This window comes from Alosa alosa, chromosome 12 (genome assembly GCF_017589495.1).
Source record: "Alosa alosa isolate M-15738 ecotype Scorff River chromosome 12, AALO_Geno_1.1, whole genome shotgun sequence".
Classification (NCBI taxonomy): domain Eukaryota; kingdom Metazoa; phylum Chordata; class Actinopteri; order Clupeiformes; family Clupeidae; genus Alosa; species Alosa alosa.
The window spans coordinates 27,044,056-27,064,048 of record NC_063200.1 but is presented as its reverse complement, the minus strand read 5'-3'; the positions used below and the strand labels follow the sequence as shown (position 1 = coordinate 27,064,048).

Here is a 19,993-nt window from a genome sequence, read left to right as displayed (position 1 = left end):
AGTCCAGTATAGTTCTCCAGTACAGTCTTTTTCCTCCAGGAAGACGGCGTGTCACTCTTGGGGGTATCCCTGAAGACACGGGGGGACGTGGCCTGCGTGACGCGTCGGCTGGCTACAGCAACGAGAGGGGAATCCCGGAAGTGAGCCTTCCGTGGCACGTGCTTTCCTGCCTGACGTGGTTTGGCAGGCTGTTATGGTGTCCAATTCTCCCTCGAGTGGCTGGAGTCCCGTGATCGTCCGGCGTGTCACGTCGTGGCTCGTGGCTAAGAGGAAAAGAGCAGACCCTCAGCGAGGTGGCTCCACAACAACAGAAGACCAATGGATACAAGGCTATTAGCAGAAGAACGTCCCTTAACTAGGATACTTGCGTGCGTGGTATCAATCCGATCGGGCCGAGGAAACCAGCAGAGGATGTCTATCCAGCGAGGAGGGATCCGGAGCACCGGCGACAGCGGAACACCAGCAGGGGAGATGAACACCAGCAGGGGAGACGAGCACCTGCGTCTGGGCCGCGACCCTCATGGTAAGTCTCGGGTGTCTTTTATCAGGCCTGGGTCCCGTGCTTTGGATGAGTAGGAGGTGGGGTGATGGTTCAGTTCATGGGCGCCATCTGTAGTAGTCAATTGTCAGCCCGCCCACCCTTAATAAGCTTCCCAACCCCAGTGTAAACAAACACACGTGAATCATGTCAAAATCACTGCATTCGCAATATCAGTGTAAACAAATCGTGCGTGCTTAACCATCACAGCAATCACAATAGCTTAGGAATTACACAAAGCCCATATCACGGTGGTTCACTGTAATCAAGGTGCCAACACACAAGATAAAATACTGACAAAAACGTTTACAGTACTGGCCCGTTTGACACATACATCTACACAAGTATTTTACATGCAAAGGCTGTGAGCATTGGGTACTGTGGTGGCAAGGATTGATCAAATGATTCGATTGCAACAGATAGTAGGCTAATCCTTCGACGGTGCACAACACTGCAGTTTTATCAGTTCCATTTGGGACCTCGGACGCGTCAGTCGTGAATGGAGAGCAAAAAAGCGCAAAATCCTTTTCCAGTTCAGCAAAAAACGTGAATCGATTGTCAAACTCATGCCTGAGTCTGGAAAGCAAGTTTGCGTAGCCTACTTGTCCATACTCGATTAACAGGCTGAGATTTTAGACAGGGGAAGTGGGCTGCATTGCGCTTGGAGAGCTGCGTCTTCCATAACGCCAGTTTACTTTGAAATGCACGAACACTATCATTAAACTTTGTAACGAGTTTGATAACATTTCGATAGCGACCGTCAGCACGCTGCAGCAGCTGAGGCGAGCAGCAGCAACAGACCAACTGACGGATTCCATCCGAAAATTAAATACAAATAAAAAAATTAAAAAAAAAAAAAAAAATATATATAGATATATTCTCCCCTTATCACCCGCGGGCCGGATGTGACATACAGTCGGCGGGGTCCGGCCCGCGGGCCATAACCCTGGCATCACTGGCCTAGATGCATGCTTAGCATTTTTTTGATCATTAAGACTCCTTTCACAAACTCTTACTCAGCTGTATATCCTCTGATTTTAATATTTACCTACATCTAGGCAATATTTGTAACATTTATTTTGTATTTGGCCTGTTATGAAATCATGAAGAACGATTTAAACACATTTTGAAACCTAAAGACCAAAGTTGGAGACATGAAATGTAGACCTTGCTGCAGATTACATTTTTAATTTAACCGGAATACTCTGGAACGGCTTACTGTACAGTGGACTGCTTTACACCTTTGTGTTCGGTAAGGTCTGCTGTTTATTCTGATATATGTTTTGTCATGTGTTGAACGAAGGGTTCGTGAAGTATTCCACTGAGATGAATGGGTAGGGAGATGGGTGTAGCACCTTATGTAGACGTTATGATTAAATTTAATTATATTATTTACTTAATTATATTAATTATATTAGCGGCTAACATCGTTTAAAAGCTGAGAAAAAGCAATTTCATGTGATGTGATACATGTGTCTGTGTGATGAATAGGCTTAGCGATTGCGAGTATTTCAACTGAGAAGAATGGGTGAATTTGGACGCACTTTCTGTCTTGCCATGCGCTGTCATTTTCTTCACTGTGTAAGACTGAATTAGTTTGCGCTGTGATGCTAAGATTATTTTGACAGGCTATAGGCTAAATAAAAATCGCTATTAAACAGATGCAAAGCAGAATATTGAAAGGGGGGCACCAAGGCCAGCACTGAAATTTCATTTTGGAACAAAAAAAATGCGTGGCTCGAGCTCTGAAATTTCATTTTGATTTTCTTTATATGAACATAAAAAAATGCGAGTACTACATCACTGCCAAAACCCACCAGTTGGGTCATTCTACGAAACCGGTGCCTTTTGCGTCCGGTCCATTTCATGAGCTCTCAACAATGTAAAAATGTGTCAAAATGTATTTCAAAGGATCAAACCTGTTAAGTTAAGTGTTATGAATTACATAATGCATATTTCAATGTCATTGTAAATATAAATCCTATACTTTTTAGTCATCTTTACCAAGGACATGGCCAATTTCCCCATGTCCGGAAAGTCACATATGGAATTCGCACCTAATATATTAATTAGAACATTTCATTTTTTTAACCAAATTTTCATTAATGTCATGATTAAAAATATGCTCTTGATACTATACTATATATTTTTAAAAAATAAAAGTATGATTTCCCATACAAAAATCATGATTTATGCCCGTCCCGTACATACCACCCCATAACTCTTACATGTTCTGGCTATTACAAAGACACTGTTTCTTTAAGTGACATCACAGACAGCAGATGACATCACTCAAACCCTTGCAGGAGCCAAGGTCTCAAGCAGGCAAGTTCCCACACAATTTGATATGATTTATTTGCTCTTTTTTTGGTAGTTAGATAGGGTCCGTTAAGCAACCTTACCACCCCATAACGATAATAGATAGGAAACTGTTAAATTAGGGTTTTTTTCAACTGTAATGTAAAGTGAAGGAAATTTTAAACTGAATGGTATATTTGCTATCTTAGCTAGTCAATTACAGTGCTAGCTGCAGTCATTCAGAGGTGAAATTTACCACCCCATAACACTTTGTATCGTTATGGGGTGGTAAGGGGAATGTAGAGGGGGTGATAAGGGGAATGTAGAGTGGTTGTCATTGCCATTTAGATTACACAATTCATAAAAATTATATTTATATATAGTTTTACATACTGTGATGACTTGGGGAAACCTCTGTTCTTTCTACTATTTAATTATTATATTATTATCATTTAAGTAGGCAGGCATAGCTAACCGCTACAATGGCAAGCAGATATGTTTATATTTTGTTAACACAATATATGGTTGTTCATCAATATATGCATTTTCATGTGGGTACCCACTCACATTTCTCTGTGTTATTGAAACACATACAGAATGCAGTATTAATTTATCAGATAAAGAAACCCTCATCACTACTTCCATCCATCAGACAACACATTTCAAGTGAATAATTGTAGGCTACTCTAAAAAGCAAACTCTAGGCTGCAGGCCTTGAGTTTGACTCATACAAATCTTAAACTTAAACTTAAACTGGGATAGAGCTCATGAGCCAAAAGGGAACCTAGTGTATTGTGTGTGTGTGTGTGTGTGTGTGTGTGTGTGTGTGAGAGAGTGAGTTATTTAAAAAATATGTTATGACAACCAAATTTGTAGCTCTTGAAAGTGTTATATCAGGTATAGGAATGTCAGTGAATGCACAACATTCCTGTTTGTTTAACCTGCGCGATTCAGCCCTGCACACGCCCGGACTCTAGCCTGGCTAGCGCCACCACTTCTCAATGAGACGTGGTCTGGGAACCAAACGTTCATTTTCTCGTATTTGAAAAAAATGCCCAGATCCGTTTATTGGGTGCCACGGATGTCTATCAAATGCGTCTGTGCATAGCTCATCTCAGCTATCTCAGGCGAAAAATTTGCTCCATGGTCTCCAGGCTGCCTTAGCAGCGTGAATCAAATCACGCGCAAGGCAGCATGGGAACACCCAGGCTACCCGGACTCGAACCCGCAAACAGCAGCACCTCGGATCGGGAGGCGAGCACGCTAAAAATTGAGCCAATAGCCCAGGCTACTGGCTTGCATGCCAGCAGCACTCTTGAGGCGTCGGGGAGTGAGGTTTACCAACGTTCCACAAGCAAGTTCTGACTTTGTGATGGTTTTAATAGCAAAATTACTTCCCATAATTTCAATATTTTACAACAAATGCTTGACTGGTTGAATGGTCATACATGTCATCAGAATATCGCTACCTGTAGCCTAGATGCGACGAGTGTTTAGTGAGTAGGCCTAAGCTTGATGAACTATGAATGAAAAGTTTTCTTAACGTTACATTAGGACATTATTGCGATTAAACACTTTTACAAAAGTATAGGCCTAGCCTACAGTTAACACTTAATGACCTATCAAATGTCGGCGACTTAAGTGTGTGATTAGATAAATAGGCACTGGCAGATGCAATAGGTAAATAGATATCTTTGCGTGTTAGCACAAGCAGTAGCCTGTAGGCCAATAAAGGCAATCGTGTTTGACACTTACATTTCTGACGTCTGATACTTCAAACTGCTGCAAATGCATCATGAAAGGTCCTGCCTTAGACCATGTTAATGTTCCAATCGTAGACTAAGATTTGGGGGTGGCACCTGGGGTGGCCAATCGAATCTTAAGGGTGGCCTGTGCCACCTGGAGCCACCCCTCTGGCTCCGCCCCTGCCAAACTGATCACCAAACTCAGTGAACTGGACATCAATACCTCCCTCTGTAACTGGATTCTGGACTACTTGTATTGCATTCATTGTGTCTACACTTGAGATAAATAAGTTTGTTTTTTCTTTTATCACATTCTGGACTTCCTAACCAACAGACCTCAGTCTGTTAGGTTAGATAATCGCACCTCCTCAACCATCGAACACCAGTGTACCACAGGGATGTGTGCTGAGCCCTCTCCTCTACTCCCTCTTCATCTACGACTGCACACCTGTACATGGCTCTAACACCATTGTCAAGTTTGCAGATGACACTACGGTGATTGGGCTCATCAGCAATAACGATGAGACCGCCTACAGGGAGGAGGTCCAGCACCTAACATCTTGGTGCACTGATAACAACCTGGCTCTCAACACCAAGAAGACCAAAGAGCTCATTGTGGACTAAAGCTAGCACACACACACCCATTCTCATCAACAGGACTGAAGTGGAGCATGTCACCAGCTTCAAGTTTCTGGGTGTCCACATCTCTGAGGACCTCTCTTGGACCCTCAACACCTCTACCCTGATCAAAAAGGCTCACCAGCTCCCCTCCGGGGGGCATTACAGGTCTCTCCGCATCCGAACCAGCAGGTTCAGAGGAAGCTTCTTTCCTGCGGCTGTCACCCTACTGAACTCTAGCTCTGCATCCCGGTGACATCCAACAAACTAAGCCCCCATCACCCCCTGCCCCGCCCCCGCCTGGTGCCTCCTTGCCTGTGCCTGTTGAGGTGTCCACGACCATGGAAACCTTGACAGGGACAACAAGGAGGCGGACATCCCCTAGCCCCCACCCCACCCCTGCACTACCCTATCCCACCCATCTAACCCATCCATCTATTTATTTACAAATGTACATACTGTAATTATTCTTATACTGTACATAGCCATATTCTACTGCTTTTCATCCTGCACATACACTTATTATTAATACTATTGTAGTAATGTTACTGTTTCTGCACTACAATGGTACTGTTACCACACTGCACATAGTTGTACATACTGTACATATCTGTCTATATGGTTCATACTAAATATCCATATTTATTCAGTTTTTCTGTAATATATTCTGTTAATACACTGCATATATCTATATTGTTCTTACTACTACTATAATGGTACCGCCATTACATTGCACATACCTGTACATGTTGTTCATACATTGTTCATATTACAGTACATAGCCATATTTATTCTGCTCTAATAAGGTAACTGCTAATATACTGCACATATTTATATTTAATTTATGCTACTAGTATAAGTATATACTATACTTTTTATCCTGTGAGGGAAATTTGGTCTCTGCATTTATCCCAATCTGTGAATTAGTGAAACACACTCAGCACACAGTGAGGTGAAGCACGCACTAATCCCGGCGCAGTGAGTTGCCTGCAACAACAGCGGCGTTTGGGGAGCAGTGAGGGGTTAGGTGCCTTGCTCAATGGCACGTCAGCCGTGCCTACTGGTCGGGGTTCGAACCGGCAACCCTCCGGTTACAAGTCCAAAGCGCTAACCAGTAGGCCACGGCTGCCCCAAACTCTATTCTAAACCACCTTCTGCAAAACAACTGTATACTACTGTCTACTGTGCACTATATTTCTTGTCCTGTCTATGCACCACCTGCCTATACTGTGTACATCACATTGCACTTTTCTGGTTTTTTGCACTTCTGGTTAGACGCAAACTGCATTTCGTTGTCTCTGTCTCTGCACAATGACAATAAAGTTAAATCTAATTTAATCTAAAAAATTATCTGCCTCTGCTTTCCCTCTTAACGGATCATGCTATGAATAGCAGCAGCAATGTCTGCATAAGTTGAGACATTGTTATTGACCTTCTGGACCAGAGACATTCCATCAATGATTGTTGCTGTATTATATTCATCTGGAAGATTATCTGATAGTGATGCAAGTTTCTGAAAATGCTTTGCAAGTACTGCTTTAGAGGTTTTCCTTGGGGTCCCCTCAGGTGTCGCCAATGACCATGGTTAAGGTCCAAGAGGGTGACAAAAGACTTCTCTCATGTCCAGTCTTTAACATGATGGTCTTGCCATGTGCCTGTGTTTTCTTTTTTGACTCATGCTCGTAAATGTCTTTGTCAATGTATCATGGAATTTGTGCTTAGGTGTATCTGACTCCAGCTTCTATGTCATGATCTTTGCCTGTAGTATGAGCCTGAATCAGATCATCCCTAACCTCTTGTGTTGCTTTGCCTGCTGTAGATATGCAAATGAACTCCTGTTCCTCTGAAAATGGATTGATCCAATTTCAGTTTCTGTCTCATCAGTTCTACCAGAAAGACTCAGTAGACAGAATAGAATCAGTTAACAATTTAATTAGTAAAGGAACGGCTTGGATGCAAGCATAATAGAGTCCTGAATAGGTAACAGTCTTTGGCGTAGGGCCCCGGCCTCGGATCCGGCCCAGCGATGAGCCGGATCTCGCCTCCCGCCGATGGATGAAGGCAGGGGGGAATAGAGCGGGAGCCTACCCCCCCCACGACGATAGACGGGGACCAACTGGTGGCGGTGGCTGAAGGAAGATGATGTGGTAGGCAGACCGTGCCCGATGGACGTGGACTGCTGGCAGAGGTGGCTGGAGGGGAGGTGGAGGGGACGCCAAAGTCAGCATACTGAGAAGCAGAAGCAGTGTTAGGTGGTGCGGTATTTAAAGAGCCCACTGAATTCCTATAGGCTAGCTGATTGAATGAGTGAATGATCAGATTGCAGGGCTTTCCCGAAAGTAGGCAAAGCTAAGATTGGCTCCGTGTAAGCATGGGAGGAGTAAGTTACACTACGAGTCTTCCTAGTAGAACTTTCGCTGAAGCTATCATATCTAACTGTGTAGAATTTTTTAAACTGTTGTAAATGTATGTACTTGTAGATCAAGTCTTGGAAAATAGTTATTATTTCTTTTCAATGGAAATTATTTTAACATCAGATGAAAGACAATTTTAAGTATGATAATAATAATAATAATTGTACATAATTATAACTGTGTAAAGTATGAATATTTTCACCAACCAGTTCATCTACATCTCATTCCCACATTCTTACTAGTCAAAAGTACAACTAAAATGTATAATGTAGATCATTTTAGCACCTGTGATGCAATTACCATAATTCCCCAACTATTAGCTGCAGCTTATACATTGATTTTGCAAAATTTCTTCAGCTATGAGGTTAATACACGGGGGCAGTTAATATGGTATATGGTTTTGTTTCTTTTAATTTGCATAAAACACTGTCCTGTGGCTTATACACACTACGGCTAATACACAGGAAATTACTGTATGTATTTCATGTGCCCTGGACATTATAAAATTATAATATTTATGTTAAGCTGGGTACATGTGGTGATGTGAACAATTTTCATATGGTATTCCTTGAATGTAAAGGTAATATGTGATTGGTAATCATGATGTTTTGATCTCTTGGAATATCTCTTATGGGTAGTTTCAATAAAATACTAATTTACTGAATTTTGGGGTGTTTCCGAATAGTACATTTACAAATAGTAAATAGCATAGCAATGCAGACCTATGTAATCATTTGTATTTCAAGTCTCTACTGGGAGGTAGGAAGGGATAAATACATTGAGATAATACATAAATACATTAATGAGGTAGTGGGCATTTCAATTAGTGTTGCAACACATTGTGTCTCTGAAAACATAGATTTGTTCATTATTACAAATAAATCTTGAATTTTATCAACCAAAATGAAGGTCAAAATCACATAATGATTCAAAATATGTATGCCAACATCAAACACTACATATGCATCAGTAATAATGAGGTTTGGATTATTTTCTGGGCTCTTATGAGCGGTTTAACAAAAAAAAGCCAATAGGCGGAATTTCCTTTTTTCAAATCAGAGGTCAACTTTGAAGGCCTATACAGCCACAAAGCTACAAGATCCAACTTATCATACCATTTTATACTCCAGAGATATGTAGCTTTCAGAAAGATATAATGAGAATTTGCCCCCCCCCATGGTAGTGACACGCCCCTTTTTGGGCCTGTGGCTCATGGACTATAAAGCAGGGTCTCAAAAAGTCTAACATTTCATTAAATGAAATCTAGGCATTAAAAACTCTTGAATATGTATTCAAATATTGCACTAGATATTTCCTTTACTGTGGATGTCAGTTGAGAAAGGGCCCCTTCACTTGACAACAGTTGACTTCACTTCATGAGAAAGATGTACAAATTCACAGGTTATCTTAAAGCTGAAGGGCAATTATGTAACAGTGGCAAAAATAGACGGCTTTAGAGAGAGGGAGATAGAGATGGGTATATATGGCCTGAGAAAAGGCCCCTCAGTCCAGTCTGTGTTGCTGTTGTGTTCACCATGGCCAGGCTAGGACTTTTGCTGGTAGCAGCCCTTTATCTGGGCTCTGCCTCTGCTGCTTCTGTGAGCTCTACGGATTTTGATTACCTTCGTTTAATACATTTTTAAACAATTGAATTGATTTTAATGTGTACACAGGATGACATTAAAATTCAGCATGTGAAGTATACTATAATTATGAGCCAGACATAGACTTAGAGGCTTTACAGTTATTGTTGTGGTGTAATTGCTCACATGACTGTTTCACCTTTTCTACTTATTTTTTGCTGATTTATACATCTTCAGGACCTGATTTACTTTATTGAGTTTTTGTTTTCAGTTGGGAACTGTGTTGACTGAAGGTGGCATGGTCTCGGGAGACAACTATGGTGTTTCTGGACTCTTCCACTACATGGACGTCTTCAGGGGAATCCCCTTTGCTGCTCCACCTGGTCGCTTCGAGAAGCCCAAACCCCACCCTGGCTGGGATGGTGGGTCTCTCTAAAATGTTCCTATGGGGAATTATTGTTCAGTGAAGCGGTGTGGTCAATGTGACAGCCCCCCTCTTGATGATACTTTCAAGTAGTCATCACAGTCAACATGCAATGACAGTTACTATTATTAGTACCCTAACACATTGATGAAACTGGACAATGAATCAAGAAATGTGATGACAGTCGCTTGCCTTGTCATTTAGGATATGGTTATGTCGATTATGGTTATGAGGTTTTATATCAGGTTGTATCACTGGTGAACATTTTCAAGTGAGACACAACCAGCAAGAAAAGTGAGGCAAAGCTTTAAAAATTAATAATGATTTATTTTTTAAAATGCAGGCAGAAATGTGCAATAGGTAAAGCAAGAACAACTATTTTACAACCACTGACTTATTTATGTTAGGCTGCATTAATGACACCTCCCATTTCTTCTCCTGTCTGCAGGTGTTCTGAAAGCCAAAGACTTCAGGAAGAGATGTATTCAGCTCAACCTCCTCCAGACAGACACTCGTGGTGATGAGGACTGTCTCTACCTCAACATCTGGGTACCCCAGGGACGCAAAGGTATTCCGTCTTTATCCTCATGCAAAGACTAATTTAACTGAACATACATCAAAGAACACCAACACTTGACGACAGTGGGGAAGGAGATAGAGCAACCGGAAGGTTGCCGGTTCAAGCCTGGCTCCTTCTTACCCTGTCGAAGTGTCCTTGAGCAAGCAACTGAACCCCAAACTGTTCCTGATGCACTGTGTGTGTGTGTGTGTGTGTGTGTGTGTGTGGTGTGTGTGTGTGTGAATGGGTGAATGTGAGGCGGGAAATTATAAAGTTTTGAGTGCTTGGATCCATCATTTATCATCTCACACTAACTCTACCCTTCTGTGTCATAGGCTACCACTTCACATAGATGCTTTCCTGCTTGCATATCCATAGTAATGGCTTCAGTATCTTCTCTCTGACTCTCTGCAGAGGTTTCTACCAACCTCCCTGTCATGGTCTGGCTCTTTGGGGGTGGCTTCCTTGTTGGTGCTTCCAATGGAGCAAACTTCCTTGACAACTATCTGTACGATGGAGAGGAGATCGCCAACAGGGGAAAGGTCATTGTGGTGACACTGAGCTACCGTGTGGGAACTCTGGGCTTCCTCAGCACTGGAGATGACGGCATCCCTGGTAAACAAACAGCAGCACAAACTCTTCAAGAGTCAAGAGAATCTGTAGTCATTTATTGTAGTTACTGAACTGAATAGAATGACATAGAATTTAACCAAGTAGAATGAACGGGAGCTAAAAATAAACTGAATTTGTATTAAACTAAGAAAAGCCATTATGCTGTATAGAATAATTAATCTAAAGTGCAATTCAGACTGACCTGAACTAAAAGGAGTGACCCACTGATAGGTAACTACGGCTTGTGGGATCAGCATGCTGGGATTTCCTGGGTGCACAGGAACATCAAAGCTTTTGGTGGAGATCCCGACAACATCACCGTCTTCGGAGAGTCTGCTGGAGGCGCCAGTGTCAACTTCCAGGTAGAAATCCCAACTCACCCCTCTCTCTCTCACTCACTCTGTAGCACTGTAGTTTTCTATCACTGGCCTTAGTTATCCAGTTAAAACACACATCTATAGTGTTAACCCTCTCACCCATCTTCTCTATGTTCCCCACAGCTCATTACTCCCATGAATAAGGGGCTCATCCGCAGAGGCATCTCCCAGAGTGGTGTGGCTCTCTGCCCTTGGGGCATCAACAGGAACCCCAGACAGTTTGCTGAGCTGGTAAACACAACACCTGTTGTCAGATTGCTATTACATTATCCTCATGTCTATGTCTTACATATCCAAATATCCATCCCTATTGGACGTATGGAGACGTTCAATCAGTCTTCTTTTTGCCACTAGTTTAATGAGATCAATCCTTCACAGGTTGCCACAAGGGTGGGCTGCCCAACTGATGATAAGATGGTGGCTTGTCTGAAGATGACTGATGCTAGTGCTCTGATTCTTGCTGGCACTTTGGAAATGCATGGGTCTCCAGAAGGTGGGTTCAGAATGTGTTTCATATTACAAAGTGTATTGTGTGTGTGTGTGTGTGTGTGTGTGTGTGTGTGTGTGTGTGTGTTGGAAAGTTGTGGGTTGTGTAGATGGGGGTGTTTGTTTTTTTCTTTTTTTTTTTCCTCTCTTCACTGATGCTAACTTCTGATTGGGGGTCTCTCTCCATCAGCTCCCATTGTCAACAACCTGATCCTCTCTCCTGTCATCGATGGAGACTTCCTGCCTGATGAGCCTGCTAACCTGTTTGTCAATGCTGCAGAGAGGGACTATATTATTGGTGTCAATGACATGGACGGCCACCTCTTCACTGGTATTGACGTGCCGTCCATCAACCAGCCTCTTCCCACTACACCTGTGTGAGTGGCGAGCTACTGTCCTAACACGGTCCTAACCTCCTGATACATATCCATGAGGACCATTCACTAAACTCCATGCTGTCAGTTTAGACCTAACCACTTATGATTATTCTTTTATCTTAGTGAGGATTTGAAGACCCTCATAGCTGCCTTAACCAAAGCGAAGGGACAACAGGCTGCTGACCTGGCCTACAATGAGTACACCTCCACTTGGGGGAGCAAGCCTAGCAAGGAACAGGTGAAGAGGGCTATTGTGGAAGTGGAGACCGACTACATCTTCCTGATTCCCACTCAGGCCGCTCTCTACCTGCATAACAGCGTTGCCACGTAAGGCTGTTTATCTATAGGTGACAAAGTCAAAGTCTAGGCAGCAAAGGGCTTTGTTTGCACGGCACCTGTGCTCATAACATTATTCACTGTTATTTGTCATTTAGCTGAAATTCTTATCTTATTAAGTGACATACAGTGAACTAAGAACGTGGACAGTCCCTCTGGACCAACATGGGGTTAAATGGGGAAATCTGGCCCTGTTGCTCAAGGTCACTGAGTACTGTTGGTGGGAAATAAGATTTGCTACATAGCTCAAGTTATCCTGCTAATGGATAGCGCAGCCAGGTGGCAACAAAGCTATGTTATGGGGACAGATTTTAGACTGTGTTTGTGCCTCTTAACAGACTCAAAATGTCATTACAAGTACTGTACAACATGAACAGGATCCTTACAAGACTGACTTTACGTAAACACTGGATTTATACTCTTTCTACAATGAATACATTATGTTCCTATACCATATTGTCTACTTTCCAACAGTTCAAGGCTTGGACAAATATAATTTATGACCACTGCTGTTAAATCCTTCTCACCTTCTCATTAGAACATTTATGGCATCATCCACTTGGCCTTGTAAAATCAGAACCTGGTAAAAGGGTCTGGCATTGTGACGCCCGTAGACTTTGCGTTAACTTTGAAATCATCGGTCCAGCCAAATCAATCACATTGATCAGGAATTCTTGGCATTACTTCCTACTTCTCCAACTTTACAAACTGACAATGAACAGCATTGGCAGTCAGAAAACAATGTACAGTATGTAGGCCTTCTCTTGCTGTACATAAATACACATTCTATAGCGTGATCCCCTCTCATCACTGATTGGCCTGTCCTCTGTGATGTTTGATGTAAACGTGATGGAAAGGTGGCCGTGACCAAGCGAATCATCACTGACTCAATGCACAGACTATGCAATATATTTTTGAATTCTCTTTACATTTTGGAAGCTATTTCTGGGACCACACAGTCTTTACAATTTTCCAAACCTATAACCAAGAGACAAAGAGAGACATTTCTAACAATCATTTTGTTTACTAACCAAAGCAGTTTGCATATGGGGTGGGTTTTTCAAGGAAACATTTGTACTATCTCAGATTTTGAGCTACTCACAGTCTCAACACTTACTTACAGTGGAGTAAATATCACTGGTCTTTGAGTCATCATTCTCTCCATCGGCGGAGCGAGGGGGTGGCTTTGGGGGCTCAATCTTTTTTCAAAAGCCCCGAATCTTTTTTTTTTGTATGTGTTTTCAATTTCCAACGATTCTAATTTATAATTTCAGCACATGTTCCAGTACCGGGTCATTTACCCCCCTCCCCCCAACATTCTAAATCAATTGTATGCACCATATTGCTATGTAGCATAGTAATGTTATACACCATTTGAAAGCTTTGACTCTTGGGAATCCAACTTTTTTCATGTCAAAGTCAAAGTCAAAGTCAAAGTCAGCTTTATTGTCAATTTCTTCACATGTTCCAGACATACAAAGAGATCGAAATTACGTTTCTCACTATCCCACGGTGAAGACAAGACATATTTTACCAATTTTAAGTCCACAGACAAACATAACATTCAAGTAAACAAAAAAGTAAGTAAATAAGTAAATAAGAGGGCACATATAATAATGAAAAAATAAGAGCAGCAAAATTTTGTTGAAATTGTGCATAGACAGTCAATAAAAAAAAAAAAAAAAAAACTAGTGCAAAGTCAGGCCAATAAGAGGCTTGGGTAGTTCTGTTTGACCTGAGTAATAAAGAAAGTGGCATAGTGGTGCAAGTTATGTAAGAGCAGCAGAAGTGTTGTGTTTTCAGGACAACAACACCAAGTTGTAAAGTGTACAAGTGTGCAAGTGGAGAGTGCAGGCCCATTGTGGGTCCAATGTCCAGGATGTTATGTAGCTGAGGGTGGAGGGGGGAGAGGAGGGAGAGAGTTCAGCATCCTTACAGCTTGGTGTATGAAGCTGTTGGTGAGTCTGGTAGTCTTGGGAGCCGAGGCTTCTGTACCTCTTCCCAGAGGGCAGTAGATCAAACAGATTGTGAGCGGGGTGACTTGCATCACTCACAATTTTGGTCGCCTTGGCGGGTGAGGTGGGTGGTGTAAATGTCCTTCAGGGAGGGGAGTGAAGCACCAATGATCCTTCCAGCTGTGTTCACTATGCTGCAGGGCTTTCCTGTTGTATTCAGTGCAGCTTCCGCCCCACACAGCGATACAGCTGGAGAGGATGCTCTCAATGGTGCCTCGGTAGAATGCGGTCATGATGGCTGGTGGAGCACTTGCTCGCCTGAGTTTCCGCAAGGGAAGTACAGGCGGCGCTGAGCTCTCTTCGCCAGTGATGCAGTGTTGGTGGTCCAGGAGAGGTCTTCACTGATGTGCACCCCCCAGGAATTTGGTGCTGCTCGCTTCCACCACAGCACCGGCCGATGGTCAGTGGCAGGTGTTGGGTGTGACCTCTCCGAAGTCAACAACAATCTCTTTGGTCTTGCTGGACGCTCAGCAGGAGGTTGTTGTCCCTGCACCACGTGGTCAGATGGTCGACCTCCAACCTGTATTGAGTCTCGTCAGCCCTTGGTGATGAGACCCACCAGAGTTGTGTCGCCAGCAAATTTCACTATGTGATTGTTGCTGTAGGTTGCAGTGCAGTCATCGCCAGCAGGGTGAAGAGCAGCGGACTGAGCACGCAGCCTTTGGGGCCCCTGTGCTCAGTGTGATGCTGCTTGAGGTATTGTTGCCAACACGTACTACTTGGGGCCTCTGTACAATCTGTATAGTGCTTTACATTCTCAGATTAATCTTATTATGTCTCAATTAAATTTGATCCAAAATGCCCACCTCCCCCTCCTCCGCTTTTGGTGCTACCCTGACCTCTGGCTGCAGTGTAGCTGCAGCACAATAACTACTAGATGCAACATATTGGGCACTGAAATATTCACAAGAATCCATAGAAATTGAAATTTCATGTTGTATTATCCAATATTAGTTGTACAGATGTATAGTCTATCTTATACACACTCATTCAGGGCTCTCAAGTTTTGAAGTTTGCAAGGAGTGAGACTTTGTTTCTCAGGGAGGGGGCGTGGTATTGGCACAGTGCCACGCCCCCCCCCCCCTGATCGAAGTACATGAAAGTCCTACGTCTGCTTGAACTACTCGTGGCGCCACGCCCCCTCTCCCCGATCAACATAGACCAACCCTCCCCATGTCCCATAGACCCAGCTTCATGAGAGAGCACAAATTCCATTATTTCAAACACACTGTTTTATTTATTTTAGAACCATGTAGTAAATAATAATAAATAATAATAACATAAATTATAATAATAATTTCACCCAAATGGGCCCTTTGAACAGCAGTGGCTCATTCTGCTCTATAAACAAACAGAAAACAACCAAATGAGAAAAAAAGCACATTTAGCCCCAAAATGGTCTCTTGAACAGTGGTGGTTCTGTCCGTGTGTGTGTTTTATGAGTGATGTTGTGTGTTGTAAGTGTTTGTGGCAGATTTTGATGCCTTGATGACTGATACTGGGGGGCCCCATGTGGTTCAATGTCAGCCATTTTCACAGTCATGAGGCCATCCTTAAAAATATTCTTGTTTGCAGTAACAGCCAAAAAAAAAAGTAGGTAGGTCAATATTTTTTTTCAAGATTCAAAGTAAAAAAAAAGTACAATTTTGGTCATGGTGATTTACGTAGGTATGAATTTAAACAAATGTGCATATTGTGACGTAACTGACTGGGTCCTCAACCCGTGCCTTCAGGCGCATCACTGCAAACCTCAATCTGATGCAGGTTATGTAGACCAGCCTTTCTCAAACTTCTTTGACCTGAGGCCCAGTCATGGCAGACTTTGGGGTCATAGGGCTCATCTACACGTACCCAACCCCACTCCCTCCAAATCAAATTGTCATTATCATTATCACAATCATTATTATGCCTATATTGTTATACATGCACTTTCACATACATGTTTTGTGATATGCACATCAGAGGACTGCTTTACTAATGTAAGATATAATTAGTTTCATTGTTTTTGCATGGAATTGCATGATGCTTGCATAAGAAAAGAAATACTTCTCAAAACAGCAAGAATTGTATGGGTGCTATTGTTTTGGGATGTTTCCCTCATGGAAGCATCATACATTGGTAGGAAATGGAGAAAAAAAATACATGTTTTTTTAATGAAGTTTAATTTGAATGCCTGAATGTAAGGATTCAGAAAACACAATACCAGCTTTTTTGGCGAGCAGATAGGTGTAGCCTAAATCACTGATCTGTTGATCTTTAACAGATAGAAAGGCCACGTTATATTCAAAATTGACTATACAATACTCAGTGCTATACAGTGTATTATACAGTCTCTGCTCTGTTTCTATGGAAGTTCCAAAAATCAACGTTGCTCTATTAAGTGTCGTTAAACAATTAAATAGCATTCAACAGATTGAAACGGAGCTTTATCGATTAGTTTCAGTTTCTCTCGCGCAGACGCCTGCATTAAATGAACGCTCATAGCCTATACCACCACTTTATTGTAGGCTATGGGTCCATGTTTAATGACATCGATAGCAGAAACGTTTGTTTTCTTTTTTGTCGGTCCCCTTGATCAACTGCGCAGCAAATTATCAGACGAAGCACCGGGCCTAATTTCACTCCACGACTCCACGGCAGTCTCCACGTTGCGGACCCACATCAAAACCAAAACCTATTTCTTGGTTGAGAAATGCTATTTTCTGATTGGCAGGTTAGCTAACTGAACAGCAGCTCTCTGAACTGAATGAGCGCACAGACAGCAACGTTGTGTGACATGTTTGTAAAATATAGCCCAATATTGACAGATAGCCTAATCTGATTTCCCACACGATGAGTTTAGGCAATGCCAGAGCCGTGTTGAGATGTAGCAATTTACGTCATAAACCTGGCAGGAAACAAGTTCAGAGCGGCGCAGTCAGTTCAAACACCAAGCCGGTAAGAAAAACTATTAGACATTAGGCTATTAGGCTACTGTACCCCGGAATACAAAAATAAACTTCAGAAAGACAAAAAGTTTGTTGTACTGTATTCATAGAGTCTCAATGACCGAATCATTAGATTTACCTGTTGTCAGCTGAGTTCGTTCAATTCATTTATTGTAGGCTAGTAGCCTAGGCAAATTTGTAACTTACCGGGCGGGATTTTGAACTTGCATGTTTCATGCATTTTAGGGCAAAAAATTAGCCTAGAAATCTAGACGCACCCTAGCGGCGGCAAATTAATTTGCTCAGCCTGTACGTCTAGTATCGAACCATAGGAATTTCTATTGGCTTAACACCGTGGATGTTCTCCAATCACAGCGCTCTATTTCGTTAGAGAGTCTTAAGGCGGGCTTAACAGGATAACGACATCCTGCGACGGTGAACAACAAGGAAGGTGGCTATGGCGAACGAAGAGCGGTTGTTTGAATCGGCGTTGGCGTCAACTTTGGAGGAGTTGGACTTGTGCTTTTCTTTGAAAGTAGAGCAACACAATGCACTTAAGTCATTCCTTTCGAAGAAGGATGTATTTGCCGTTTTGCCGACCGGATACGGATATGGTCGTAGCGCTGGCCTATTGCATGCCTAGGCAGTTTGACAATTCTCTGCCCGCCCCTTGGATTAAGCAGGTGAATGATTCGATTCCAGACTATACATTTTAATGATATAGGATGGCCCGCCAGGCTAGCAAAAAATACCTTCCTCAACATCAAAAGATGTTACCCAACACCCCACTACTCCACTCCAGCATGAGCCCAGCACATCCAACGTTAATTATTGGCACAGCAGTCAACCAATCAGCAAGATAACTAGGACTACAGCAAAATAAAATATAGCCTATAGGCCTAGGCCTACTGATTACAGGGCCTACATTTCAGCGGTGGATATGATTTTCCCGCAACTCTAGCCATCATAATGCGAGAAATTCCTGCACACATGTTACAGCGCTAACTGGTAACGTTAATCTATTAATGGAGCGGCGTGAATGCGGGACCGGACGGACCAACTTCTGACTTGAATCGAAAGTAACCCCATGCTGAGACACACACACACGCGCAGAGAACCACCTTGCAGGTGCGCTCTTTCTCTAGATCTCGCAGCAGGACTTGTCACCGCTAAATTATTGGCCATAATCTGCCGGGGGTTGTGTGCCCCTGGACCCCCTAGCCTTCCCATGTTCTTCTCTTTCTCCCTCTCTCCTTCATTTTCTTTCTTTGTTTCTCTGTCTTTCTCCAGGACGGGACGAACCTACTCCTACCTGTTCACTCAACCTTCTAGAATGCCCGGTTACCCCAGCTGGATGGGGGCTGACCACGCTGACGACTTGCAATATGTCTTCGGCAAGCCCTTCGCCACTCCTCTGGGATACTGGCCCAAGCACCGTGATGTCTCTAGATACATGATCGCCTACTGGACCAACTTTGCCAGGACCGGGTATGAGAGAGAAATTCATTAAAATCAGATCAATCTGCCAGATCAACTGTAATCCTATAGTGAGACACATTGGTCAAAATAGATATTTATTTTAAGTTCTATTTTATTATTTTAAATGCTCCATTAAATCTTCTCTCTCTCTCTCTCTCTGTCTCTCTTTCCAACAGAGACCCTAACAAAGGTGAGTCTGATGTTCCCGTCAACTGGCCTCCTTTCGACAGTCAGACTCACAAGTATGTGGACATCAACCACAGGATGGGTAGAAACTCTGTCAAGCAGAAGTTGAGGATGCGCTTTGTCAACTACTGGACCAACACTTTCGCCGGCTTGCCCACCATCTCTGAGTAGACTGGCCTAGAATTTTTCTGGATTTCCTCAATCCTGTGAAATAGATGCAATAAAATGCAATAAAAATGCAATAAAAATGTTAATAGCTTTAATTATGGTAGTCGTGCTTTTATACAACTCCAAACTATACTTGGAAGTATAATACTGACACAGGCTATTCAACCATTTAACTTTAGATTTTCTAAACCTGTATAGACTGATTTAATAAATTCTGTCTTACCAAACCCATGATGAGTAATTCTAATACTAGTATATGCTGTTTACTGATAATTGTTGCTCATTTCAAATAAAAAATATAACCGCAAGTGGCAGTGGCGATTCTGGACATTTTTAACAAGGGTGGCACTGGTGAGGCACTGATTAATTCAAGGGTGGCATGAGGCAAAACATCCAGATAAACAGAAACAGGCTCAGGATGTGAAATTAGCACAAATACATTAGTGAAACCAGACACAAACACTATACTCATAAATTGAAAGGAAAAAACCACAAATACCTTACTCTTACATAAAATTTCTTTGTATTTGAATAAAATAATACAAACATATTGAAGTTAATTATCTAAGTTGTCTGTCCATGGGCTATGCTGTGCTAAAACAAATTCCATCATGGGGACATTAGAATATAATCCATTTTATTCTATTCTATTAAATGAAGATATACAAATATACTCATCCAAGACGTTTTCCCCCACAATAACTTACAGTATATCTATGCGCATCTATTTTTGTAGCTGTTAAAATAATTTGACCTGCTTTTTTGTCTATTTGTTTATTTTCTTTAAAGTTCTCAAAAAACTTGAGGGTTGTATGAAGGAGTGTATTGTGTATGTGAGCAATTTCATCTTC

The 19,993-nt window shown here is 42.3% G+C and overlaps 1 protein-coding gene across 1 annotated transcript; it reads left to right on the top strand.

Moving 5' to 3' along the window:
* The first annotated feature begins 464 nt into the window (after positions 1-464).
* On the top strand, positions 465-19,237 carry LOC125304616 (bile salt-activated lipase-like). The gene is made up of 11 exons (XM_048259030.1): positions 465-523; positions 9,468-9,618; positions 10,069-10,188; positions 10,594-10,794; positions 11,023-11,153; positions 11,292-11,399; positions 11,547-11,661; positions 11,845-12,031; positions 12,155-12,358; positions 18,600-18,797; positions 18,965-19,237. The coding sequence occupies exons 1-11, from the start codon at positions 521-523 to the stop codon at positions 19,143-19,145; spliced, it is 1,599 nt and encodes a 532-aa protein (XP_048114987.1). The 5' UTR covers positions 465-520; the 3' UTR covers positions 19,146-19,237.
* Positions 19,238-19,993: the final 756 nt, after the last annotated feature.

Bases quoted from the DNA above. Each gene is read 5' to 3' on its own strand.
- LOC125304616 (XM_048259030.1), top strand. The intron at 11,400-11,546 runs GTAAACACAACA...AATCCTTCACAG, and splicing joins CCAGACAGTTTGCTGAGCTG to GTTGCCACAAGGGTGGGCTG. The intron at 11,662-11,844 runs GTGGGTTCAGAA...TCTCTCCATCAG, and splicing joins AATGCATGGGTCTCCAGAAG to CTCCCATTGTCAACAACCTG.